Source organism: Pelmatolapia mariae, linkage group LG3_W, assembly GCF_036321145.2.
Source record: "Pelmatolapia mariae isolate MD_Pm_ZW linkage group LG3_W, Pm_UMD_F_2, whole genome shotgun sequence".
Classification (NCBI taxonomy): domain Eukaryota; kingdom Metazoa; phylum Chordata; class Actinopteri; order Cichliformes; family Cichlidae; genus Pelmatolapia; species Pelmatolapia mariae.
In genome coordinates, this window is record NC_086229.1 from 35,202,930 (window position 1) to 35,229,486 (window position 26,557).

General features: G+C 44.9%; 1 protein-coding gene across 1 annotated transcript in view; it reads right to left on the reverse strand.

The window, feature by feature from the left end:
• LOC134622284 (NACHT, LRR and PYD domains-containing protein 12-like) overlaps window positions 1-26,557 on the reverse strand; it is a 1,346,881-nt gene that overhangs the window by 951,806 nt on the left and 368,518 nt on the right. Inside the window, exon 15 of the mRNA XM_063467996.1 lies at window positions 16,747-16,920. Within this exon, the coding sequence (XP_063324066.1) occupies window positions 16,747-16,920 (174 nt within the window). The remainder of the gene's footprint in view (window positions 1-16,746; window positions 16,921-26,557) is intronic.

Consider the following 26,557-nt stretch of genomic DNA (forward strand, 5'->3'; position numbering starts at 1 on the left):
TCACAGGTTTGTTGTGTTTTCTCATTTTCAGGTTGTCACTCACAGCAGCCCAGTAAGCATCCAAAGACATTTGAACCTTGTCTTCCTTCTGTCAGCTGTAGGGATGGGTACCGGTGTCCGGTGCCATGATGACATAAACGGTAGTAACCAGACCGAAAAGCAGCGCACATTTCGGTGCTTTATTTCGGTGCTTTTTTTTTTCCTTCAGCCAATTCTAGCCAACCATTTTACGTTTCCGAGGAAAGTAGGCGGGCTCAGGTACGTACGTTCTTTTAGAGCAGAGCTACAGATTAAAAAAGGTGAAGCTGTCCAAAGTCTGGCTGTACTTCGCAGCAAAGCATGCAAACTCAGCAGCCTACAACAAGTGCTTTAAGCTGATACTGTGATACTGTCAAAGGAGGTAACACCTCGAATCCGATGAAACACCTGGCGACGCATAGCGTTTTTTTTAAAGCCGAGAAATGCGCCGTGTTTAGCTTGCTGCGAGACCTCACACCGAGCACATCTACTGCGAGTGTGGTGCCTGTTATCGGACCCGGAGTTAGCAACAACCCCCCAAAAACCCGAAGAGTAGAGTCCTGGCCCCTAGCCCTGCCAGTGTAGCAGAAATGATGATGGCAGCAGCAGCCGTTCTTTTCTGAGTGAGTAGCTTAATGTTGTTCGTGTGTAATTCACATTGAGTAGGCTAACCACATTATTACATTAATGCATGTAAGGTGAACTAGCAAACATCATCATAGCTACATGCGGCTGTCTTCTTGTTTGATGGCAGATACTCTCTTCACCCTGGCCAAAAAGGCTAAAATGACCAAAGAAAAAGTGGAAAACAGTTAAACATGAGAGGTTTTTGGACCAATTTTGTGTTTTTTCCATTGTTTAAGCACTGCTTCCAGCCAAGAGTGATACCATATATGCCCTACAGCTGCAGAAAAGGCTTACATTGTTATCTTTATTTTTATTTTTTACAAAAAAACAGCTAAACATGAGAGGTTTTTGGACCAATTTTGTGTTCTCCATTCTTTAAGCACCGGTTTGAGCACCGTTTAAGCACCGGCACCGTTTCAAAAGTACCGGTTTGGCACCGGTATCGGATAAAACCTAAACGATACCCATCCCTAGTCAGCTGTATATAAAACTGTGACGTTCACGTTTGTTTCAGACTCTGGTTTTTCTGTAAACTGTGATTTTGTTCAGTAAAATCTTCCAGTTTTCTGACACAGAGGAGGAACATCTGTGGATCACATGTAAACCACAGTCTGATGTTAAAGTAACATCCACATGACTGTCAGTGCTCAGGATCAAAACAACAACAGCTGTTGCACAAAGTGCTGAACTGTAAAGTACAGAGTTGTCTGCACAACAATCAAACCAGATGTCACATTAGTTTAATTTCATCCACGACTATAAAGTCATCATTTTTTAGGAGCATTGATTTGTTAAAGATGTGCTGTTCCTGAAAATATTGACCTCATTCTGTCCATTCATGTCAGAAGATGGTTAGCTTAGCATAAAGACTTTAAACGCTGCTGCTAATAAATACAACTACGCACCTCTGTGAGGCTCATTAATGAACACATGCTGGGAAAGACTCAGTCACACAGTCATTTGTTTCTTTGTGTGCAGCTGTGATCAGCTGACGTCACGTCACAGTCACCTCTCAGTTCAACAGCATATAAACAGATGTTACTTGAGCTCTGTGGCTGATACCCAAACCCTGCACTCTGTAACGCCAGCATTCAAAGAGAACTTAAGGATCGGCATAAACTGACTTTGGCGTCTGCTAATCGTAGTGCGCTCGAACACTGAGCACCTCTGTAACCTTCACCACAGCCCTGCAAACTAACCAGTTTAACCTGAACTGATACTTTCATGCAACCTTTGGAAAACAGAATTATCAGCAGCACATCCACTGCTCCAAGATCTGATTTTAGAAACTCTAAAATGAATCATAAAGATGTAAGTTACATATCTGTTGGAAAAAGTTCCTGCTTTAAAAAAGTATCACACACAGTTTGTGTGTCTGCTGTACGAGAGCGTCGGATTTATGATGGGTGAGCACAACTTTTATTTATTATGTAATCTGTTGTTGACTGTCTGAGATAATCTCACCTTTAGTCACACTTTGGTTTACTTGTTTTGCTGTAATTGTCTATAAATATTAATATTCATGTTTGTCAGAGGTTGTTGTTTTAAAGACTCGTATTTATTTGATGAAACTGATTCCTTTAAAAGAGCTGTCTGAAACTTTCTGTCTGTGGAATCGTCACTTTCATTTGCACCAAAGCAGCTGAAGTGGATTCAGAGTGGTTCATGTTTCCAAACTGGACAGACTGATATCCATGACGTTTTACTGACTGTGCTATACTGGGATGATCAAGTGCTCACTTAATTTATTTGAGCAGTTTGTAAAAAACTACCAACAAAGTTCAAACTTTCTCAGGTGAAAAAGGTCGACCTCTAAGAGTTACACATCTGTCCTGATAACTTTCATCACTGTCTTTCCACAGGATACTCTTGGAGCGCCACTCATGACTTAGAGTGAATCAGTCTGGCTCCAGAGTGGAGTTTTCAGTGTGCCTGGATGCATCTCCTTCAGCCTACGCTCCTGTGTCCCAGTACCAGAAATGGATCAGCGACACAGTTACAGGGACACCACCAGGCTTTGTTACCTTCCCCTCCACACACAGTTCATTACAAACCACTGCTCCTCCCACTGCCCCTCCCACCGCTCCCCTCACTGTCCCTCCCACCACTCCTCCTGCCCCTCCCACTTCCCCGACATGTGTGGGTGTGTTTTGCAGTGGTGAAAAACTGATCCACTTCACTGACTTCACCTCACTGTGTGTTCTCGTTGTGTTGCTTCATGTGTTTGCTGCAACTGTTGGAAACTAGATCAACACATTAACTCAAGTTCAAGTACAAACATGAAGAACTTTACCTGACATGTTACTTTACAACTTTAAGAACCTTTATTGTTTATTTATTGTATTTATGGACATCAGGGGTGTCAGAGTTTTATCCCTGATACTGCTGATAAACAGAAGCTCACTCAGGAACGAGGTCACACAGAGCTCAAGTTTTCACTCGCGAGAGGGAAGCAGTTCTCTCCAACCCACTTCAACTTGCTCTCCCCCTGCAGGTTGTTTTATTGGTTACACACATGAATATTCATAAAGCTTGTTGCTGTATTACCTATGAGAAATTACTATAACTGGTTACAAAGCGTGATTGTGCTGTGCAAGCACGGTTATACATTATGTGTGGTTATATGATGGGAGTGCAGCTCTCCCAGATTGTTGTCGGTAGAATCTGTTCTTCTCAAGGCTGCTTGTTCCCCTTATCAATGTCGTGCACGTAGTCATATGCGTAGGTTACCTAGATAGCAAACAGAAGCATTCTAGCTTTCTAAATGGCAACCTACAACACATACATTAAACCTAACAAGGGGGGTGACAGGTTTGTAGCTTAAACCTATTCGCTGGAACAATGAAGACAATGTAATTACACAGCAAAGCAAGACACGAGTAGGTAAAGTTCTTCATGTTTCTCGTGCACGGGAGAGAACCGGACATACGCCGTTCCTTCGCTTGACCCCAGTTGCTCTCGTCCGCTCCCCCGTACACTGCTCTTTTATTGGGGTTACATGAATATGCATAGGTTCATTAACATATGACGTCTACATACACACAAAGAGTACCTTGCTCGTACGTTGTGTGTGTGTGTGTGTGTGTGTTTGTGTGTGTGTGTGTTTGTGTGTGTGTGTGTTTGTGTGTGTGTGTGTGTGTGTGTGCGTGCGTGTGTGTGGGGTCATGATGTGACCCCGTGAAGACTCCCCACCCTGCTGGTGCCAGGGAGTCCAGCAGTTCACATGAACAAAGGCTCTTACACTCAAACAGATATACGCATGTTTGGTATACCATATGTCAGCAAGAGAAGATATAGCCTTGCTCATGATCCCAAGAGGTGTGTGATCTATGCCAGAACACTCTGGAGAGGAGTGAACGCACCCCCCTCTTCATGCTGCACAGAGTTGTTACAGACCTCCTAGGATGAGACATTCTTTCAATCTACAAATGACTATATACTTCTAAGCATATATGAGTAGATATTTCTAAGCATAAATGACAATCCACTATATAAACCTAACAGGGGGTTTGTTTTTTAGCATAGTTAGTATTTTTTTTCTCTATACATCTGTATTTGCTTTATTGTAACAACAATGTACATGAATAAAAGGTGTAGAATTTGAACTATAATCTACTAAACAAATATGTGACCTTTGGCCCTAAAGTTTGTTTCTGGGGTTCTCTTTTTCCTAAAAGCGAGTGCTTAAGGAAAGTGAGCAGAAACAGAAATTTCACGGCATTTTACTGATACTGGAGACAGCAAACTGCAAAGCTAACCTTAACTCTAATTTTTATTCTTACTGTAGCTGTTAGCTAAAAAGGCTCATTTAGTGAAGTTTGCGCCCTGGTTCAGCTTTGACAAAGTTGTCATCTTGTACCCTTTCAGAGCCCCGCATACTGGCAGAGACCCCTACAGTAGGGAAACATGCAAATGAATGTCCAAACCTTTGCATTTTAGCTTTATTTATGTCTTACACAGCATCCCAACTCTTCAGCTAACTTAATAACTTTAGCTAAAGTGAATAGTTGGTCTAATTCCTTAGTGCAGCATTACTGGATCACCTCTATTTGAAGTGAAATAATATGATATACAACTATCAATGCAGCGTCTGCTGTTTATTAGATCAGCCACATGCATTATGATCCCTCAATACAAGCAGATTCTGCTTAGAACTGCATTTACAACTATTGAGACAATATTTTCAGCTTATATGGCTGAAACAAGAAGTTTACAAGGAATCATTTAGAAGAGTTTCAAACATCAACTGATTGAATCCATGAATGTGAAAACGTGTTTGTGAGTGAAAGAGACAGACATGTACAGACTGAACTATCTGTTCAACAGTCAGAGTGTTTCTCTAACAGGAGACACTCTTTACACTCAGCACAGGGACACTGAGGAATGAGGACCCACCCAAAACCCAGGATAAAGAGTTTGAGTGAATGTGGTGTTGAAGGTGTGGAGGTGGATCAGAGTGTCAAAGAAGACTTTGTAGAAGGACAGAGTGCCAGCAGGATAGTCCACATACACTGCTGCTCTGCCAGAGCCTGGGGAGGAGAATCCTCCTCTGTCTTCTTCTTCGTAGGAGATGGATGTTTTTCTGTTATTGTGGAGGACAGCAACTGCATTAGAGCAGCTGGTACAAGTAGAAACGCTATAACAGTTGTTACATCCTGTGAGGCTGTGGGAGTGTGTGGGTGTGGTGTTGTCTTCTCCCTCTTCTCCTCCTTCTTTCTTGCCCCTCCACTTGTCTCTCTCCGCCCCTTCCTTCTCCGTTAGGACACACCTGCTGCTCATCTGCCCTCGTTACCACCAATTACCCTGAGAGGTGATATAAGCTGGAGGAGAGCAGTGTGGAGGTGGGAGAGGCTTCTGGTGGATTTTCATCTGTGGTGGATAGTGTGTGTTTCCAGCCTAGGTGTGGGAAAGGCCTGCTGTGTGTGTGCGACTAGCCCCACTGTGCGTAGCTTACCGTGAGTAGCTCAACTGGGCAGTGTTTTTGCTTGAGTGTCGGCAGCCTCCATTACTTTGTTTGGCCTGCCTAGTTTGTGCTAATAGCAGCGTTGCTGTCTTTTTCTGTTGAAGCCTTATAGTTGTTTTCTTTGGTGAAGTGGTCACCATTCTCTTTGGGTTGACCTGTTTGAGTTATAATTAAAGCAGCGGTGCTGTCTCTTTCTGTTGTTACCTTTTAAATGATTATTGAGTCAATTGATTATAATAAAGACTTGTTTTGTGTTAAAAACCATCTGCCTGGCGTTCCTTTCATTTCACCCGGATTCAACTGTTACTGTCCCCCACCCTCTTCGCCTAGCTTTCATGTGGGGACGTAACAAAGTGGGGGCTCGTCCGGGATAGGAATGAAAGGAGTTGAGTTAACTACGATTGTGAACAGGTGTTTGTGTGTTGTGTGAGGGTCATTTGACTAGCTGCTGCTCTCCCTGGCTAGAATAGGGGAGTGTCTAGCTGAGCGTTTGCTCTTCCTTCGGACACTCATTTTTTGTTTTTCCTTTGTTATTTTCGGAGCAAACCCGGGTGGGGATTAATTCTCTGTTGGGGGTAGGCTTTTCGGTGCCTTTGGCACTTGATGATTTGCCTTTAAAGTGGCCTCGAGCCTGGTACGCTCCAGAAGCTAGGTGAGGCTAGATTCTGAGTAGGCAGGACTGGGGAGAGGTAGTATTTCAGTTAATGGTTGACTTGACACAACACATATTGTTTTGCCTGTTTGTTTTTGTGTTTTTATAAAGGTGTTGTGTGGCCCTTCAGTGGTTAGCTTTTGTTTTGCGGGCCATTTTTAGTCTTCATGGCCACTTTTGATATTTCTGGGTTTACGGCAGAGCCGTCGCTTGCCCTGCTGGATGTTTGTAGGAAGAGGGATCTACATGAGGTGGCAACATATTACGGGATCAGTGTCTCCACTGGGCTACGCAAAGCAGAGCTGAAGGCCGCTCTGGTGTCCGGGTTGTTGGAGAAGGGGGTGGTTGTAATGCAAGAACCCCCGAGCACACCCGGTCCAGCTGGACCAAGTGCTTCGCCTCATGTTCCAAGCCAGGTCGTAGGACCATCAGTGTCTACACCTGTGGGCCAGGGGCTGCCCGAGGGCGGGCCAATAACGCTGCCCCGTTTTGATCCGCTTTCCACCCAGTCATCGGAGGGTTCTAAGCAGGATGCTAGGCTCAAAGTCCATCTGGCTCGTCTCCAGCTGGAAAAGGAGCAGCTCGAGAGAGAGTTCCAGCTGAAAAGGGAAATAGAGCTTAGGCGTTTGGACGCGGAACTGGCTAGGGCTAGGGAGGTCGAGCTAAAGAAGGTGGAGGTGGAGGCGGAGACTAAGGTCAAGATGCGACAGCTGGAACTCCAGCAGGCCTCCTCCCCTCCTGTGGCGGCCTCTCTGTCACAGACAGAGGTGCAGTTTGATGTAGGCAGGAATAGTCGTCTGGTCCCTGTGTTTCGTGACACTGAGGTGGAGGTTTACTTTGAATCATTTGAGCGGATAGCAACAGCCTTGCGTTGGCCGCGGGATGCGTGGGCCATCCTGCTGCAGTGCAAGCTGGTGGGCAAGGCACAGGAGGTTTGTTCCTCGTTGTCCACTGAGTGCAGTTTGGATTACGACAAACTAAAAAGTGCTATCCTGTTAGCCTACGAACTAGTCCCCGAGGCTTATAGGCAGCGATTTCGGGGGTTGAAAAAGGTGCAGGGTCAATCCTTCCTGGATTTCGCAAGGGAAAAAAGTGTCCTTTTTGACCGGTGGTGTATGGCCTGTAAAGCTGCAGATCTAGTTTCGGTACGGGAGTTAATTCTCATTGAGGAATTTAAAAACTGCATCTCCGAGCGGATGGCAGTATATCTGAACGAACAGAAAGTCTCCACGTTGCAGCAGGCCGCGACACTGGCTGACGAGTTCGCACTCGTCCATAAAGCCAGTGTCATTAAGCAAGAGCGACGTGACACACTAGCGAAGGCTAGCGGTGCTAGTGGTGAGCATGGCACAAGGGGGGAGGTGCCTGTGCCACGTCCCAGGTCAGACCGGAAATGTTTTTACTGTTTTAAATCTGGCCATCTAATAGCGGACTGCGAGGCCTACAGGCGAAGACAGCCAGCTTCAACACCACGTAAGCCAAAAGGGATAGGGCTGATTAAAACCGCTTCTCCTGTTAACAGACCCCTGAGCACTGAGACTCCTGATGAATGCTTTAAACCCTTCATTTTCAAAGGAGCGGTGTCGCTCTCTGGTGAGCCTAAAGATGAGCGGACTGTGACCATTTTACGTGACACGGGTGGCTCACAGTCCCTCATACTGGCCAGTGCACTTGCCTTTGATGAAAAGACTGCCAGTGGCACTGATGTTATTGTCAGAGGCGTTGGAATGACTTATGTGCCCGCCCCCCTCCATCGAATTTGGGTGCAGAGTGACCTAGTAAGTGGTATTTTTCCTGTGGCTGTGTGTCCTTGCTTCCCGATTGATGGCGTGGATTTCATAATGGGCAATGACATTGCAGGCGGGAAGGTTTATCCTACCCCAGAGGTCACAAAGACCCCTGGCCCAAGTCCTTTGTCAGATGCTTTAAGCCGGCAGCACCCGGATGTATTTCCTGTAGGTGTTCTTACCCGGTCACACGCCCATCGGCAGGAAGAAGTGGTTGACTTGTCAGAGTCAGTGGTCGGCTCTATTTTGGAAAAGGATGTGATGCCCTACGAGGAGGAGGCGGGTCCTGATGCCAAGGAACTGGCTCATGAAGTAGTTGAGCCTGCTCCTGAACCTGCAGCCCCTCCTCTCCTCACGCGGGAGGCCCTTATGATCGCTCAGAAAAAGGACCCGTTGTTAGCCAAATGTTTTGCCGCCGTAGATGAGAGTGATGGTCCGACAGGAGACAGGAAGCAGACATTTGTTGTTTGTGATGGATTGTTAATGCGCAGGTGGACCTCAAAGCCAGGGGAGGACTGGAGTGTAGTCCAACAGATAGTGGTCCCGGCTAGTTTGCGTCAGCATGTGCTACAATTGGCCCATGACCATTCATGGTCAGGACATTTGGGGATAACTAAAACATATGACCGTATTCTGCAGCACTTCTTCTGGCCGGCAATGAAGACAGATGTTGCAAAGTATTGTAATACTTGTCACACGTGTCAACTGGTGGGCAAACCAAACCAAACTGTGCCCCCCGCCCCACTATGTCCAATACCTGCCGTTGGTGAGCCATTTGAGCACGTTTTGGTCGATTGTGTCGGTCCGTTGCCAAGAACACGGGCAGGTAATCAGTTTTTATTGACCATAATGTGCTTGTCCACGCGGTTCCCCGAAGCAATTCCTCTGCGGAGGATCACCACTGCAAACATTACTAAGGCGCTAATCAAGTTTTTTACCACCTTTGGTCTCCCAAAAACAGTGCAAAAGGACCAGGGAACTAATTTCTTATCCCGAGCATTTAAACAGACTTTAACTTCCCTTGGCATTTCTCATTCCGTGTCTAGTGCTTACCACCCAGAGTCGCAGGGTGCACTTGAGCGTTGGCACCAAACACTTAAGGCCATGCTGAAAAAGTACTGCCATGACACGGGCAGAAGTTGGGATGAAGGCGTCCCCTTCGTGCTGTTTGCGATACGCGATGCCAAGCAGGAGTCCTTAGGGGTCAGCCCGGCTACCCTTGTGTTTGGCCACAATGTGCGGGGCCCACTAAAGATGTTGAAAGAGAAGTTCCTTAGTGGGGGTGTTCCAAAAACTAACGTGGTAGATTTTGTGAAGACGTGTAGGGATCGATGGCAACAAGCTACCTCATTAGCAAAAGAGGCCCTGTGTGTATCCCAGGCAAGCATGAAGAAATGGTATGACAGAAAAGCTGTAAAAAGACATTTTCAGGCTGGAGACAAAGTCCTAGTGTTGCTACCGGTGCCTGGTTCTGCTCTTTCGGCCCGTTTTGCGGGACCGTATGTTGTAGTGAGGAAGGTGTCCGAGACAGATTATGTCCTCAGTACCCCAGAACGCAGGAGGAAAACCCGCCTGTGTCACATTAACATGTTGAAACCCTACCATGATAGGGTAACTCATGAGACCGTTGCCAGCGCAGCAACCCCCAGTGCTGTCTATGCTGCCGTGCTGAGCGTAGAGGCAAGTGCCGACGATGATCTGCATATGCTTTCTGAGGGACAACAGTGTGGGCGGTTGGCAAATTCAGCTTACTTAGCCGAGGTAACGGCCCACTTGTCTCATCTGTCCCCTTCACAGTGCAAAGATGTGCTTAGTCTACTGCACTCCTACCCTTCTCTCTTTGGTGATGTGCCCTCGCGTACTAGTGTTTGTGAACATGACATCAATGTTGGTAACGCAACCCCAATCAAACAGCATGCGTACCGCTGCCCCATGGGAAAGCGTGAGGTGATGAAGAAGGAAGTCAGTTATTTAGTAGAGAACGGTTTGGCACAACCGAGCCACAGCCCTTGGAGCTCCCCGTGTTTGCTTGCGCCTAAGTCTGATGGCACCCCACGTTTCTGCACCGACTACCGGAAGGTAAATGCAGTGACCGTCTCTGATTCTTTTCCACTTCCTCGTATGGAGGATTGCATTGACAACATCGGTCCTGCCAAATACATCTCCAAACTAGACCTTCTTAAAGGGTATTGGCAGGTGCCTCTGACCCCCAGAGCCTCTGACATTTCTGCATTTGTCACACCCGACCATTTCATGCAGTACACCGTGATGGCGTTTGGCATGAAAAATGCTCCGGCCACCTTTCAGCGTTTAATGCAGCTGGTGTTGGGGGATGTGCCTCGGTGTAATGTGTACTTGGATGATGTAGTGATATACACGGACACGTGGGAAGAGCATGTGGCCATCCTACAAGCAGTGTTTCAGCGATTGGCCGATGCCTCGTTAACTCTAAATCTCGCTAAGTGCGAGTTTGCCAAAGCGACAGTCACGTATCTGGGAAAGCAGGTGGGTTTCGGGCGGGTCGCCCGGTGGAGGCAAAAGTCGAGGCTATCCTCAGCTACCCGGCCCCAGCCACTAGGCGGGAGTTAAAGCGGTTCCTGGGCATGACTGGATACTATCGCTGTTTTTGCAAGAACTTTGCGGTAGTTGTGGCCCCTTTGACAAAGCTATGTAGCCCCAAAATCCCTTTTGGTTGGTCAGGAGAGTGCCAGCATGCATTTGAGTCTGCAAAATCCCTCCTTTGCAGCGCCCCAGTTCTGGCCGCCCCCAACTTCTCTCAGCCTTTCAAACTGGAAGTTGACGCCAGTGCCACCGGAGCTGGTGCGGTGCTGTTGCAGGACGACACAGAGGGTGTGTGTCACCCAGTCTGCTACTACTCTGCAAAGTTCAAGCGCCATCAGCTAAACTATTCCACCATAGAGAAAGAAGCTCTAGCGCTGCTGATGGCCTTGCAGCACTTCACTGTGTATGTGGGCTCTAGCTCCTTTCCAGTATCTGTGTATACAGATCACAATCCCCTTACGTTTCTCCAACGTATGTACAACCACAACCAGCGGCTAATGCGCTGGGCTTTGCTGGTGCAAGATTATGACCTGGTTATTCAACACAAGAAAGGGAGTGAAAACCTGGTGGCTGATGCACTCTCACGCAGTGCATAGTGATGAGTTTATTCTCTGTTTTGTATAGTGTGAACATAAGGTGGGGGGAATGTTACATCCTGTGAGGCTGTGGGAGTGTGTGGGTGTGGTGTTGTCTTCTCCCTCTTCTCCTCCTTCTTTCTTGCCCCTCCACTTGTCTCTCTCCGCCCCTTCCTTCTCCGTTAGGACACACCTGCTGCTCATCTGCCCTCGTTACCACCAATTACCCTGAGAGGTGATATAAGCTGGAGGAGAGCAGTGTGGAGGTGGGAGAGGCTTCTGGTGGATTTTCATCTGTGGTGGATAGTGTGTGTTTCCAGCCTAGGTGTGGGAAAGGCCTGCTGTGTGTGTGCGACTAGCCCCACTGTGCGTAGCTTACCGTGAGTAGCTCAACTGGGCAGTGTTTTTGCTTGAGTGTCGGCAGCCTCCATTACTTTGTTTGGCCTGCCTAGTTTGTGCTAATAGCAGCGTTGCTGTCTTTTTCTGTTGAAGCCTTATAGTTGTTTTCTTTGGTGAAGCGGTCACCATTCTCTTTGGGTTGACCTGTTTGAGTTATAATTAAAGCAGCGGTGCTGTCTCTTTCTGTTGTTACCTTTTAAATGATTATTGAGTCAATTGATTATAATAAAGACTTGTTTTGTGTTAAAAACCATCTGCCTGGCGTTCCTTTCATTTCACCCGGATCCAACTGTTACTGTCCCCCACCCTCTTCGCCTAGCTTTCATGTGGGGACGTAACACAGTACAGACTCCAGGACTGATCATTGTGTCCAAACAAACAGTCTCTGCCTCCTTTCCTTATGATGCTTCTGTAACTCACGGATATACGAACTTCTCCTCTCCACTCGACCTCCCAGTAACAGCGACCAGTCAGACCATTTCTACAGAGTAGCTGTTCAACATCAAATCTGTCTGGATGATCAGGATATGACTGAACCTCCCACACATGTGTCACCTTCCTGTTGTTGTCAGACAGTTGGAGGTTTGTGTGAACTGTGTTTGTGTCGATTGTGAGTTGACAGGAATCTGATGGAGAGAACAAACACAATCCAGCTGCAGTTATTGATCCATCATCTGTTCATTGATTGACACTTTGATGATGACTCCTGACATGATGAAGATGGTTGAATGTGTGCTGCTTTGTTTTCATGAATCCCATTAAAAACACACTTACACTTCCTCAGACCTGGTCTCAACCATCGGACTCCAGCAGGCTCCACCCTGAAAGGAGGAGGGGGGTCAGAGCAGCACAGTCAGCATGCACACATGGACATTACATGGCTCTCACACACATGAACATTCACAGTGTTCATCAAAGTGAAAGCTCGGGGGAATGAATTGTCTGTGGTGTCTGTTTTTTGTTAACAACACTCTGTATCGTCTGCCTGAAGGAAGAAATGTGAACAGTTTCTCTCCATGATGTGAAAGGTCTGTAGAGATGTGTTTGTCCCTCATTCTGGACCTTTACAGGTCCTGGATGGAGGGAAGACAGCACAGATGAGCCTCTCTAAAGACCTTATTTTCTGGCCCCGTCATGCTTCATGACTGAGGCCAAGCAGACAGTGATTGATGAAAACAGGACAGACTGGATGATGCCATTTCTCCAGACTGCACAGGGTTATATCTTTGGATTAGTTCTGACACATTCATCAACACCACATCTCCAGTCATTGGAGGAAATATCACAGGAGAAAAAAGTCTGAGTTTTACTGTAAAAACCACAAACATGTTTAACCAATCATTTTGTACATTTTAAAAAATTATGCACAAGTTTTGCAAACAACAACTACTTCCCTAAAAATGCAGCCCAGGCCTCAGGCGGTTTTTATATAAGGATTTCAAACGATTTACAGAACAATCACGTGTTCTGCATCAAATAAGAAGCCACACAAATGATTTGTGCCACTGCAAAAATAGTTTGTGTCCACTACAAGACAGAGGAGAACAGCACAGGGATAACCTGCAGGTCTGACAGCAGGAGGTGGATCACTCCTGTTTTCCATATGGAGACAGTGTTTACACTGCAATCTGCCTTTGGTGGCTTTAAGGCAGCAACTGTGACGTTCACTAGTAGAACTGACACACAACACAACCACTACACTACACACCAACTACACGCTAACTGTAGCCTCCAAACACGCTAAACATTACAAATCTCTCATGTATCAAAATTCGCTCTTTCTCTCGACATTACATGGCTCTCATAAACATACTGTTAGACACTGATAAAGGAACAGTCCAACATTTTCACAAATACACTTCAAGGAGTGGGAGTCATGTGAATATTGTCATCTAATTGGTTTGAATCCTCTAGTCAGTCACAGAAAGAGGTCCCCCCCACACCCCAACAGCCCCCACTGCTAGCTAACAGCAGCCTAATATTCAATTCAATTCAATAAAACTTTATTGATCCTGAAGGTTAACCCCGAAGGAAATTGGGTTAAGGCTGCCGACCTTTGCCAGCGCCATCTTACCCTTCTGACCATACATACATTATGTAAATGACCGTATTAATCTTTTGTAAAGTGTTTTGTAAAGTTATGAGTGACTATTATATTGTTGGAGCGGATGCTTTTATTTTGAAAGTCACAGAGCGACAACGTGCCGTAAATCAAGTGGCGTAAACCATATAGCAGAAGCGCGGGTTTTAATGCACAGAGAAAAGGTGTTCTCTATGGTTAATGGACGGAAATGGGAAAAAGAACGGCTATCAAGGTGCAATCCTGAGTTGTAAGCAGTTCCTAGCACCTGGTTGATGAGGGAACAAGGTTTGTAACAAAATTTGTCCTGTGGATTTGTACTTTGTTGTTTTACGAGCATATAGCTGCTGACCGTTACTAAGTATAAAGCCTAAGTTTTCACCCACTAGAGGGTGCTAACGTACCTCATGTTTAGGCAGCGATGCAGCGATTTCACTGTTATATGCAATAATTTACAAGTTTTAGTGTTATTTGTTATGTAAGGTAAAAAGAATTAATTTGTGATTAATAAATAAGTCAAAAGGTTAAAGGTAACACACTGTTTGATTTACTAATAGTCTTTTATTCTGTATGTTGTAGCTCTTACGGTGTGTTCACATGCACGGCTATTTAATAAAAGGATTGTGAACCATCAGTTTGAGAGACCATCTTTTCAACCGGGGATGCTACACATTACACAAACATCACATGGGGAAGACAGGTCAGAGGGGTATAACAATGGAAAATGCACAACATGAGGAAAGATAAGGAGAAAAAAATAACTCCCCCCAGACTGAGCTCCAACAGGGAGATCAGTTTGAGGACAGAAAAAAACACCTCTGCACATAGCACATGAAAAAAACGCTTAATACACCAAAGAAACACATGACAAGCAACAGGGGTGGGTAAAGGGTGAGAGACAGCCGATGTAGACAGTACATCCGGTTCGATACTTTGGTGTCATGGTTCGATATTTTTCCGACACAAAAAAATTTTCATGCCTTTTTAATTTGTCACTTATTAAAATTATAAATATATATTTGAACTCAAAAGTGTAGTTTTTAAATTTAATGTTGCTAAAACAACAAAGTAATAAAAAAATACATCTATCTGATCGAGAAATCACTCATCTTTGGAAAAGAGAGTTTATTACAGAGAAATGGCTCTTTCCAAAATAAAAGCTCTACTATACGCCCTTTCTGGGGTATATTCTCAGCAGCATATTAAACATATCAGGTCCCCATAAGGAGAATCATGTGCTAATAGCTGTCTAAATGACTCGGGTAAAGTTTGTAGCATGCATGCTTGTTGTTTTTGTCTGCTTCCACTTGTCTTTGCACTAGGATGATGTCGGTGTAAACGTGCAGCCATATTCATTGTGTTCCCACTAGAGCTGTCAGCGTTAATCTCGTTAAAATGACTTTAACGCCATAATGCCACAAATCTCCGTTAACGAGTTACCGCGGATCGCCCTGTGCTTGGGACTGGACGGTGTCAACACATTAACGAGCTAACTGCTCTAACGCACTAGTTCCCACCAATGTAATTGAGCATTGCGTGGCACATCCGACATACTTTTGTCCATGACGCGCTTACCTTCAGGGTCATACTTCACATGAAAACCAAGATAGTTCCAAATGCCAGATCTGAATGAGGGTGGGGGAGGCTCAATTTCGTGTAGCGTTGAGGCAGTTGCCATGTTGCAATGAGCTTAGCTTCTGTCTCGCTAGCTTGCGCTGCGCTCAGTGGATCTGCACTCGACAGTGCATCCTAGGCGGAGTAGTCGAACGCAGATCCACTGAGCGCTCAACACAGACAGCATCGTCAGAAGAACATTTGGTAAAACAAATTAAAAAATTTGTATTGTTCGATACATATGCGTACCGAACCGAAAGCACTGTATCGAATGGTTCAACACCGATACGAGTATTGTTGCACCCTATGTATTTTGCCTGGCTAGCCTTTCTTAATTGGGGTACGTCTTCGTCTCTGCAGTTCTCTATTTCCGGAAATGAAAAATAAATATCTTTTTTTTTAAATTATTATTACGATATTAGCAAACTAATGTTTTCTCTTACTTATTAACATTGATAGTAGCTAATACTAATACTCTTTTCTCTTGGGTAACAACAATGTGAGGAGTTAATGCTAAGTAGGCTGCTTTTAGCGGCTAAAGCTAATTTGAGGTGAATAAGCTAACGCTAATACCCTTTTCTCTTGTGTTATAATGATGTGAGATGTTAATGCTAAATAGGCGCCATGAGTGACTCTTCTCCCTTGCGTTATAACGATATGAAGAGTTTATGCTAAATTCAATTCAATTCAATTCAATTTTATTTATATAGCACCAAATCACAACAAAAGTCGCCTCAAGGCGCTTTATATTGTACAGTAGATAGCACAATAATAAATACAGAGAAAAACCCAACAATCATAGGCTGCCATTAGCAGCTAATGCTAATACCGTTTTCCCTTGCTTTCTACAACTTGAGCAGCTATTGCTAAGTAGGCCACTTTGCTCTGCTAAGGATTTCTGTGACCATGATGGAAACTCTGATAAGCTAATGCTGCTAAGCTAATGCTGTTTATGGGCCTTGTTCAAATGAATAGTTCATTCTCATTCTGTTGTTTGAGAACAATAACAGAAAAATGTGCACAACAAATTTATTGTGAATTTAGCTGTGAATGCAGAGTTTCCAGTATTTAGGCTTCCATTTCCAAATGTTAGCTGCTCCTGTCTGCCTCTTTGTCACACACACAGACTGAAATGATTCACAGCCTTGTTTCATCCTTCTGTCAGTGTCACTGACTGTCATTGTCACTGTGACATACAGCATGGGAAACATACACATGGCTGACACTTTATTAGGTACACAGTGGCCACTATCTCAGGTACACCTGTGTCCTAGATGTTCCTGCAAACAGACTCCTTGGAGACGCCTACATAAATATGCATGTACTATCCAGCTAGACTAGTGTGTCTGTCCCCGAAAATATTCCTGCATGTGTGACTGTTCATGTCTCATTTGCAGGAAACAATTGGGAAGTGAGTGAAGGACTGTGTTTTCCAGCTCTTCCTCCTCTATCAGACATTCTCTCCATACCTGAGAGTGTCCAGTCTCCAGCCTGGATCCTCAAGTCCAGCCGACAGCAGCTTCATTCCTGAGTCACCTGGATGATTGTAGCTCAGGTCCAGCTCTCTCAGATGGGAGGGGTTGGAGCTCAGAGCTGAGGCCAGAGAAGTACAGCCTTCCTCTGTGATCAGACAGCCTGACAGACTGCAGACACACAAAACAACAATCCTTCTGTCAACAATCATTTTCTCTTTGTTACAATAACATCTATCCATTTACATCCATTCAATGTAACTTTATTTATCAGTGATAATACCCAACAGACAACAACAATCATCTCAAGCTGTTTAACAGTGTAAGGTAACAGCCTCCAATATTAGAGAGAAAGCCCCAAACATCAGACAATTCACTGTGAGCAGCACTTGGTGATGGTGGGAAGAAGAACTCCCTTTGACACAAAGATCCTCCCAGAAAACAGGCTCCAGGAGGAGCGTCTACCATGACTGGTTGCAGGGTGAGGGGAAAGAGAAGAGATGAGGTCAGAGAGACAAGAACAAAGAACACTTAACTTACGGCGCCATCTCGGATGGCAGCCTGCGTAACATGCTCTCTACAGTTGAAAATTACTGTCCTCTTTCTTTTTTTTGCTCTTATTTATTTCTTTTTTTTCTACTTAGTCTTTCAGTTTATACTTTTTGGTGTAATTGAGATATTTTTATCCGTGCTTGGAAGTGAAATTCCCTGCAAAACTACTGCGATGACCGCGACGCCACGCTGCCCCTTTGTCTATAGCCGAGACCAGCTGCTGGGACTCAGACAGCACGAGATCACTGCGGTGATCAAAAGGAACTACTGCGGCTGCAGAGCTGGGAAAACGAAGACGAAAACGAAGACTGAGGAGGAAAAGATTCCGTCCTGCTCTCCTGTCAGTAGTGACTGGTAATGTTAGATCGCTGGTTAATAAGATGGAGGAGATCGTGAAGCTAACAAGGACAGAGAAAGTTTTCCGAGAATGCAGTGTTATGTGTTTCACGGAGACATTGCTGCATAAAAACATCCCGGATCAGGCGGAGGATCTAAACGGATTTATGTGTGTGAGAGCGGACAGGGACCCAGCAGCAGTGAGAAGAAGAGGGGAGGAGGAGTCACTCTTTATGTTAACAACTGCTGGTGTTCCCCCAGTCACGTTATGGTGAAGATGGCTGTATGTAACAAACACATTGAACTGTTAGCAGTCGGTCTTCGACCGTATTATTCACGGCAAGAGTTTTCTCTCCCCATTATCATCATTGTTTACATCGCCCCTGCCGCTAATGCGGCGCAGGCTTATGATGTCATCAGCTCAGCGACAACGGATCTCCTGAATCGAAGCCCCTCTGCGTTTGTGGCTGTAACGGGTGATTTCAACCACGCAAACCTCTCCACTGTTCTACTCACATTCAAGCAGTATATGGACTGCAAAACCAGAGACAATAAAACATTGGACCTGTTTTATGTCAATGCTACTGAGGCATACACCTCCATCCCTCTCCCTCCCCTGGGCAGGGCAGATCACAACCTTGTCCACCTCCAGGCCCTTTACAAACCTGCCTTTCCTGAGACAACCTGCAGTCACAAAAACAGTTACAACATGGAGAAGGGAGTCGGAAGAGACTCTGCAGGGATGCTTTGAGGCAACGGACTGGGATATTCTTTGTGAGTCTCATCAGGAATATAGATAATCTCACAGGCTGTGTTACAGGCAGTGTTGGGGAGTAACGGAATACATCTACCGCCGTTACGTATTTAAAATACAAAATATGAGTAACTGTATTCTGTTACAGTTACCGTTTAAAAAGGTGGTATTTAGAATACAGTTACTTTGCTGAAATAAATGGAATACACGGCGGTATTTTCCTGTTTCATATTGTGGCGGGTCAGGACTGTTTGGATTTTGTTTGACAGCTATGTCCTGTTGTTCCAGGTGGCAGCGTTACGGTTGCCATGGTTACAGGGTGACGCGCTCTCTCTGCGACTGTGTGTTTCCTGGGTGAGAGAGCGCCTTTTTGTTGTTGTTGTGCTCTGGCAATAAGACTGTACAATTCCTCCTCACTCTGTAGGTGATTTTCTGAGGATTAATAACAAAGCTATTCTGTTCCCATTCAGACCGTGCAATACCACCCAACAGTTTCTCATTGAATGTTTGTTTCATCTCCCCATCATATGCTGCTCCTACTCTTGTGTCTATTTGCACAATAGTATGTCACTTTTAGAATCACGTGCACTGATAGCTAAGCTATTTATTTTTCAGGATATAGTTATATTCCGTTATATAGTTATTAGGGGTGGGTTTTTATAATCGATTTATCGATTAAAATCGATTCTGGCTTGGATAACGTAAAATCGATTCATTAAAATCCTGAATCGATTTTTTAATTAATTAATTTAAATTTATTTTGCCCGAAATGCCAGAGTCTCTGGTGAAATCTCACAAAATTTAAACAACCACCAAACAGCTCAGACAGTAAATGAGAGCAGGTACACGAATTCTGCTCAAAGACTTAAACACACAGCGCAGACCCGCCGACTTATCAGAATCAGTGAGATGTCGTCTTTCTTACCCGACGGCACGGACACGGTCGGGGCTGAAAGCCGACAGCTCGCTGATCCTGATCTGGCGGCTGCGCGCTTTGTGTTCACGCCCTTTATGCGCTGATTCTGAAGCTGTTAGTTTGATCTCTCTCCAAAACAATATTGACCGAACCAGCAGCAAAAGAAGATCCAAACTAGGCTTCACATAAACATCGTCATGAATTCCCTCTGACCTTTCCTGTTTTGCTTTCACCAGGATAAAATCACACTTCATGCACAGCTCTCCCCCCCTCCCCCCCTCTCTCCTTCAAGAACAGTTTCCCGTCTAAAAATCTGTTTTCTTCATTATTCGCTTGCTAGTTACGCACAAGTCTGCTGTTGTTTACAGCGCTGTCGGCTGTTTTTTTTTCCCTTTTACATTCTTCCAAAAAGAAAACCTAATTTCTGCCGTTCAATACTGAACAAATTTAAACTTTCTAAAATTATGCAAAATGCAGAATGCTTAGCTGTGTCTGTAATAAAGCCGCTGTAACGTCAGAGGTAACGTTCATATGTTGATTAATGGTTTTCTTTCGTTTTTGATGTACTGCAGAATATTTTTATAAAATCCAGGCCAGGAAAACCACCTTCATGTTTTTCTGTGTTTTATCTTCAGCTACTTTGACACAAAGGCATCTGCTGTGACGCTTACACCTTTGATAAAGTCTTGCGTGTGTCAGCTTCCTTTTTATAGATACAAAAATATGTAAATGTACTGATCTGAATTATAATATTTCTGACTGTCAAAATATCCCAGATTCAAATCGAATCGAATCGAATTAAATTGAATCAGAATCGAATCGATTCTAGAAATCAGTGACGATACTCAGCCCTACTCTTTATATAGTTAGGTAGGAGTCAGACCATGTTTGTTTTTAGCTGAAAAACATTACACCCAGTAACCTGCTGTGTTGAAAACGTGTTTCCCAACTATGTTTGCTACCCTACAATCCGTCCTACTCTGTAGTAAATTCAGCGATATTTGACTGTCCTGTTGCTCCCATTGAAATTTATATAGCCTATTTAAAATCTAAAACATAACATTATCCGTAGCCTGCTGTTTTTACCACTGTCCTGAGCCACGTTCAGGTAAAAGTGTAAGATCAAATGATCCGATCAATAAAGGATAATGTTGGATCAGTGTTTCAATATTTATATCTTTAGTTAGATGTACATGTGCTTTGGTTATTTGCCCTTTGGTTGAAAGTACACTGAGAGCGGACTTTTTTTTTTATTAGTGATCTTAATAATATTTTTTTAATCTAATTGAATACAATGTATTTGTGTGTGATTGTCAGTTCAAAGCGGGAGAGAGGAAAGAGGAGACCATGAGGAGAAAGTACAATGTCAGGAAGAACCAGGTAAGAAAACAGACAGGAGTACTAACAGGCATCGAATCAATTCGGGACCTTGTGAATCGGAATTGAATCGATTCTAGAAATCAGTGACGATACCAGCCTTAATAGTTATATTCAAAAATATATTTTGCACTATCCTACTGTATATTACTGTATACTTGAATTCTATTGTAAATATTGTATATCTTATTACTCTGTACCTCTGTCTCTCTTGCTGCACTGAGTATGTGTATGACAAAAGAATTTCCTTCGGGATAAATAAAGTTCTTGGTATCTTATCTTATCTTAAAACACAAACTAAGGAGAGAGAAGACAAAAGTTAAGGACATGCAGTAGTGACATATAAAAGCATCAGGAGTGAAAAGAGAGGAGAAGAAAGCAGAGCATCATGGGAAGTCCACCAACAGCCTGAGCCTATAGCAGCATTACTAAGGGATGGTTCAGGGTCACCTGATCCAGCTTGAACTATAAGCTTTATCAAAAAGGGAAGTTTGAAGCTGATCTTCAAAGCAGCCACTCAGGGACATCCTCCACACACACACAACACCTAGGTTGCTATGGCAACCACAGCTGACACGGACAGAGTGCACAGCTGGAACCCTGCAGGTATATTTATCATGATTTATTTCTCACTGTCCGGTCTATGTGTGAGAGACAAACAGCCTCTGTATGTGTGTGTAAATACAGCATGAAGTAAATGAATGCTCGACATTCTCATTTGAATCTTTGATTCTTGTTTCTGTTGCAGGTCTGTGACTGAACTACCTACCCCGCCTACGTGGTCAAATTCAAGTCTGCATTCAGAACAGACCTGGAGACACGCAAGCAAAATGCCAACATTGTATATGTGAAAGCTACTGCTGCACTGGAGCCTGATTCAAGGAGCTCAAGTGTTTACCCAGATCTTACTGACCTTACTGAAGGAACAGAGGGTTGTTGGAGGGAAACCTGTGGAAGCAACAACATCTGAGCCACCAGAGAAAAAGTTGGCCCTATTGGTGCTTCATCAGAGTGTGAACAGGAGGAAGACTCAGCTGAGAACAGTGTGGTGGATACAGAGCAGAGCCCACCATCAGTACAGAGGCCTGTCCATTAGAGTGCTGCTCCAAACATGCAGCACATGTACTTGGCCACAGCTGCAACATCTGTACCTGTGAGAGCTTGTTCTCTGTTGCTGCTCATATTGTACAGAAGAAGAGAGTTTCTTTATCATCAGAAAATGTCAATGAGCTTGTGAGTCTTAGCAGCTGGCTCGGTGCAGAGGAGGAAGAACATGTCAAGTCAGAGGAAGATAAATGCAGTTCATGTTGTCAACTCAACCTGGACGACTGAAAGAGTTTTTCTTTGTCTTGTTTCTGACTGAGATTCTCCAAAGGAAATCCAGCACAAACACACACTTCACACAGTCAAAGTCCTGCACAGTAAATGAGCTGATGAGCGTTTGTGCTGCTACCTGATAACAGAAAAATAGTTCTGCTGGTTCCTGTTCTGAAAACACACATTTATAAATGTTAACTTGCTGTTGATCAAAGGTATGTTGGTGGCTCTGGACTCTGAGGGGAACTTTGTAAAAACACTAGATCAAATGTTGACGTCCTGGCAGAGGCAAAGAACTTTGATTTGATATTTGATTTGATTAGATTCATGTTTCAGCTCACACTGACAGAAATATTTGAACTGCTACTGTGTTAAAGGAAATATTGCTGTTAGAAAGCACCTGATTTGTTTCTGCACACTGTTGCACTTCTCATACTGCAGTACTATTAAAATAAGTACACAATACACTACTTTTGAACTCATGATTGCATGTTGCTGTAACAAAGCCATTAATGGTGATTCAAAGTGTTCATGGTTTTCCAGCACAACAAATGATTGCACAAGTGTGACTGATCCACTTTCTAATGTGTGTCACGGTCAGTCGTCAACAAAATAGACGAACTGAATCTACTTCTCGCCGCACAGCCAATCGTCCACGACTGCTGTGTCCTGGTCGTCACGGAGACATGGCTACAAGAGGGAATTCCCGACGCCTCCGTGCAGCTAGCAGGCCGCACAATGCACCGCAGCGACAGAAAGGCTACAGCGGGGAAAAGCAGAGGAGGAGGTTTGTGCATTTACACACATAACAACTGGTGCACAAACACTAGGATCATCACCACAGTCTGCTCCCCGGACATAGAGGCAATGTCTGTCATGTGCAGACCTTTCTACTTGCCCAGAGAACTGACTGCAGTGCTAATAACAGCAGTCTACATTCCACCAGATGCTAATGTTAGCTCAGCCCTTGCATACCTGCACTACATTATCTCCGAACAGTAACGGACATACCCAGAGGGAGTACACATTATTGCAGGGGATTTCAACAGAGCATGGTTAAGAACTGTGCTGCCTAAATTTGTACAACATGTGAAATGCCCTACGAGAGGAAATAACACCTTGGATTATGTTTACTCAAATATTAAGCAAGCCTACAGATCTGTTCCCCTCCCCCACCTGAGCATGTCCGACCACCTCTCTCTACTTCTTGTCCCGGCATACACACCACTCAGGAAAAGGACAAAGCCCACCATCAGAACCATTAACACCATTTCTGACGAAGCTCTCGCTCAATTGCAGGACTGTTTTGCTCTCACAGAGTGGAGTGTCTTTGAACAGGATAACCTAGAGACTCACACAACCGCAGTGCTGGGTTACATCAAACACTGCATGGACACTGTCACCACATAAAAGCGGGTCCGCGTCTACCCCAACCGTAAACCCTGGATGACAAGCAAGGTTCAGGCACTGTTAAAGGCACGCAACTCTGCATACAAATCTGGGGACCAGAACATGTAGAGCAGAGCAAGAGCAGACCTAAAAAAAGGCATCAGAGCAGCAAAACTGGACTACTCAAACAAGCTATCAGATCATCTCTCTGATAACAACTCCAGGAAGGTATGGGAGGGCCTCAAACACATCACCAATTACAAAGCCAAAGGGACAAATATAGATAACATGGACATCTCGTTAGCGGAGGAACTTAACCACTTTTTTGCCCGCTTCGAGAAAACTGCAGTCACCCCCACCATGCACACCACCCTGCCTACAGCGCCCTCTGAGCACAGCCCGAACACATTTAGCCTCCAACAACATCAGGTCCGCAATGTGTTCAGAGCAGTGAATCAGAGGAAAGCTGCTGGTCCCGACGGAATACCTGGTAGAGTGCTCAAAGCCTGTGCTGACCAGCTGGCTCCTGTGTTGACCAGACTATTCAACCTCTCCCTGACACATGCCACTGTCCCTCACTGCCTGAAATCATCAACAATAGTCCCAGTCCCCAAGTCCACCACCATCAGTAGCCTCAGTGACTACAGACCCATTGCACTGTATCCAGTGGTTGCAAAGTGCTTTGAGAAGCTGGTCCTAAAGCACATAAAGGACTGCCTCCCACCCAGCTTCGACCCCACCAGTTTGCCTACAGGGCAAATAGGTCCACAGAGGATGCAATTTCCACTGCTCTCCACTCTGCTCTGCATCACCTGGAGAATCCTGGGACATCAGTAAGGATGCTCTTTGTTGATTACAGCTCGGCCTTCAATACTATCATCCCAGAGATTCTTATAGACAAGCTGGTAAACTTGGACTTTCCCCCCTCCACATGTGCATGGATCAAAAACTTCCTCACAGACCGTTCACAATCAGTCAAGGTTGGCAACCAGCAATCATCCACCCTGTCGCTCAGCACTGGCTCACCACAGGGATGTGTGCTGAGTCCACTATTATACACCATCTACACCAGTGACTGCACCCCTACGCACCCCTGCAACATTATCATGGCTCAAGAGTTGGGCGTTCGCCTTGTAATCGGAAGGTTGCCGGTTCGAGCCCCGGCTTGAATAGTCTCGGTCGTTGTGTCCTTGGGCAACACACTTCACCCGTTGCCTACTGGTGGTGGTCAGAGGGCCCACTGGCGCCAGTGTTCGGCAGCCTCGCCTCTGTCAGTGCGCCCCAGGGTGGCTGTGGCTACAACGTAGCTTACCATCACCAGTGTGTGAATGTGTGTGTGAATGGGTGGATGACTGGATATGTAAAGCGCTTTGGGGTTCTTAGGGACCAGAAAGGCACTATATAAATACAGGCCATTTACCATTTACCATCATCAAATTTGCAGACGACACCACTCTGATGGGGCTCATCACCAACGATGATGACACCGCATACAGGGATGAGGTCCAGCGACTGTCAGAATGGTGTAACTACAATAACCTCACCCTAAACACCAAGAAAACCAAGGAAGTGATCATGGACTTCCGCAAAACAAGGACTGATCCTCCCACCCTCTCCATAAAAGGTGACTATGTGGAGAGGGTGTCCTCCTTTAAGTTCCTCGGCACCCACATATCCGAGGACCTATCCTGGTCCACAAACACATCAGCCCTAGTAAAGAAAGCCCAGCAGCGCCTCCATTTCTTGAGGGTTCTGAGATGGAACAGGCTGCAGACTGAACTCCTAGTGTCCTTCTACCGTGCCACTATCGAGAGTGTGCTTGTGCACGCCATCCCTGTGTGGTACGCTGGTTGCACAACAGCTGACAAGAAGAGACTACAGAGCATCATCAGAACTGCAGAGAAGGTGATCGGCTGTCCACTCCCCTCCCTGGACTTAATTGCCAGCTCAAGATGTCTCTCCAGAGCCAGGGCAATTATAAAGGACCACCTCCATCCTAACCACCACCTCTTCAACATCCTGCCCTCTGGAAAAAGACTCAGATCCATCAGGTGCAAAACCAACAGACTAAAGAACAGCTTCTTCCCGTGGGCTGTCAGAACTATTAATGGAATTAAGAGTGTGTAAAGACTTCCCCAACACATCCACCCTGACACTGCTGTTGATCATCTATGTGCAATATCTCAGTCTTTCCATGTTCTGTGCAATATTTTTGGCTCAAGTGCAGTTATTTTGGTCCCAGTCTGTTTCATTGTTCTTACACATACAACGTGTATATAGTGTATCCACTCACACATGTATATATATACACTGCTTTTTATTTTATTTTATTCTATTTTTTTTCCACCTTCGATGTATATTGGTTTCTCTTTTTCTTACTTTAGCACCTTTGTGGTCCAGCTACCCAATTTTGCTGTTCAAGAAACTGCACAATGACAATAAACAGCTCTAAACTTAAGTGTGTAGCCCACACTGTGTGTCACTGTGTGTCACTGTCACAGGTGAGTCTGTGTATCCAGGTTCTATGAGGAGAACAGGATGTAGTGACTGAGTCCAGCAGCTTAAAGTCTGACTCCATCCTCCATTTGCCTTTGTGTAGCTGACACTTCATTTTAATGTCCTTCTATTCTGGTTCATCTGCTCATCTGGTTTCAGTTTCTATAAGCACACAGGTTTCATCAGTGGCTCTATGACCTCAGTAATCTTTGCTGGGCCTTAATGCTCTGAACAAAGCTGCACATCACAAGACTAAATAGAAATGAATCAGTCTTTCATTTCTCACTGCTGTTTGACTTCAGCTCTCAATGTCCCACCATAACCCATGGAAAGAATTACTGTCCATCCAGGCTCCTGAACATGAAGCTGATGAAGGTGGAGTATTGTGAGGGCTGATGGAGATGATGATGAGGAATCCAGGAGCAGTGGGTGGATGGCAGCATCAGCATGAAGGGTCAGTGTGAGAATACTTTATCATCCACAAAGAAAACTAGTCTGAGTTTCTGACACTCTTGTTAGAAAGACGCAGTCGCAGCTTGTGGCTGCAGTTAGCTGGTTTGCTAGTTAGCAGGGAGCTAACTCACTAGCAGATTGAATACTAAATTGTGTAAACCAGGGGTGTCAAACATATGCTTGTGGGCCAAATCCAGCCACTTGAGATAATTTCATAT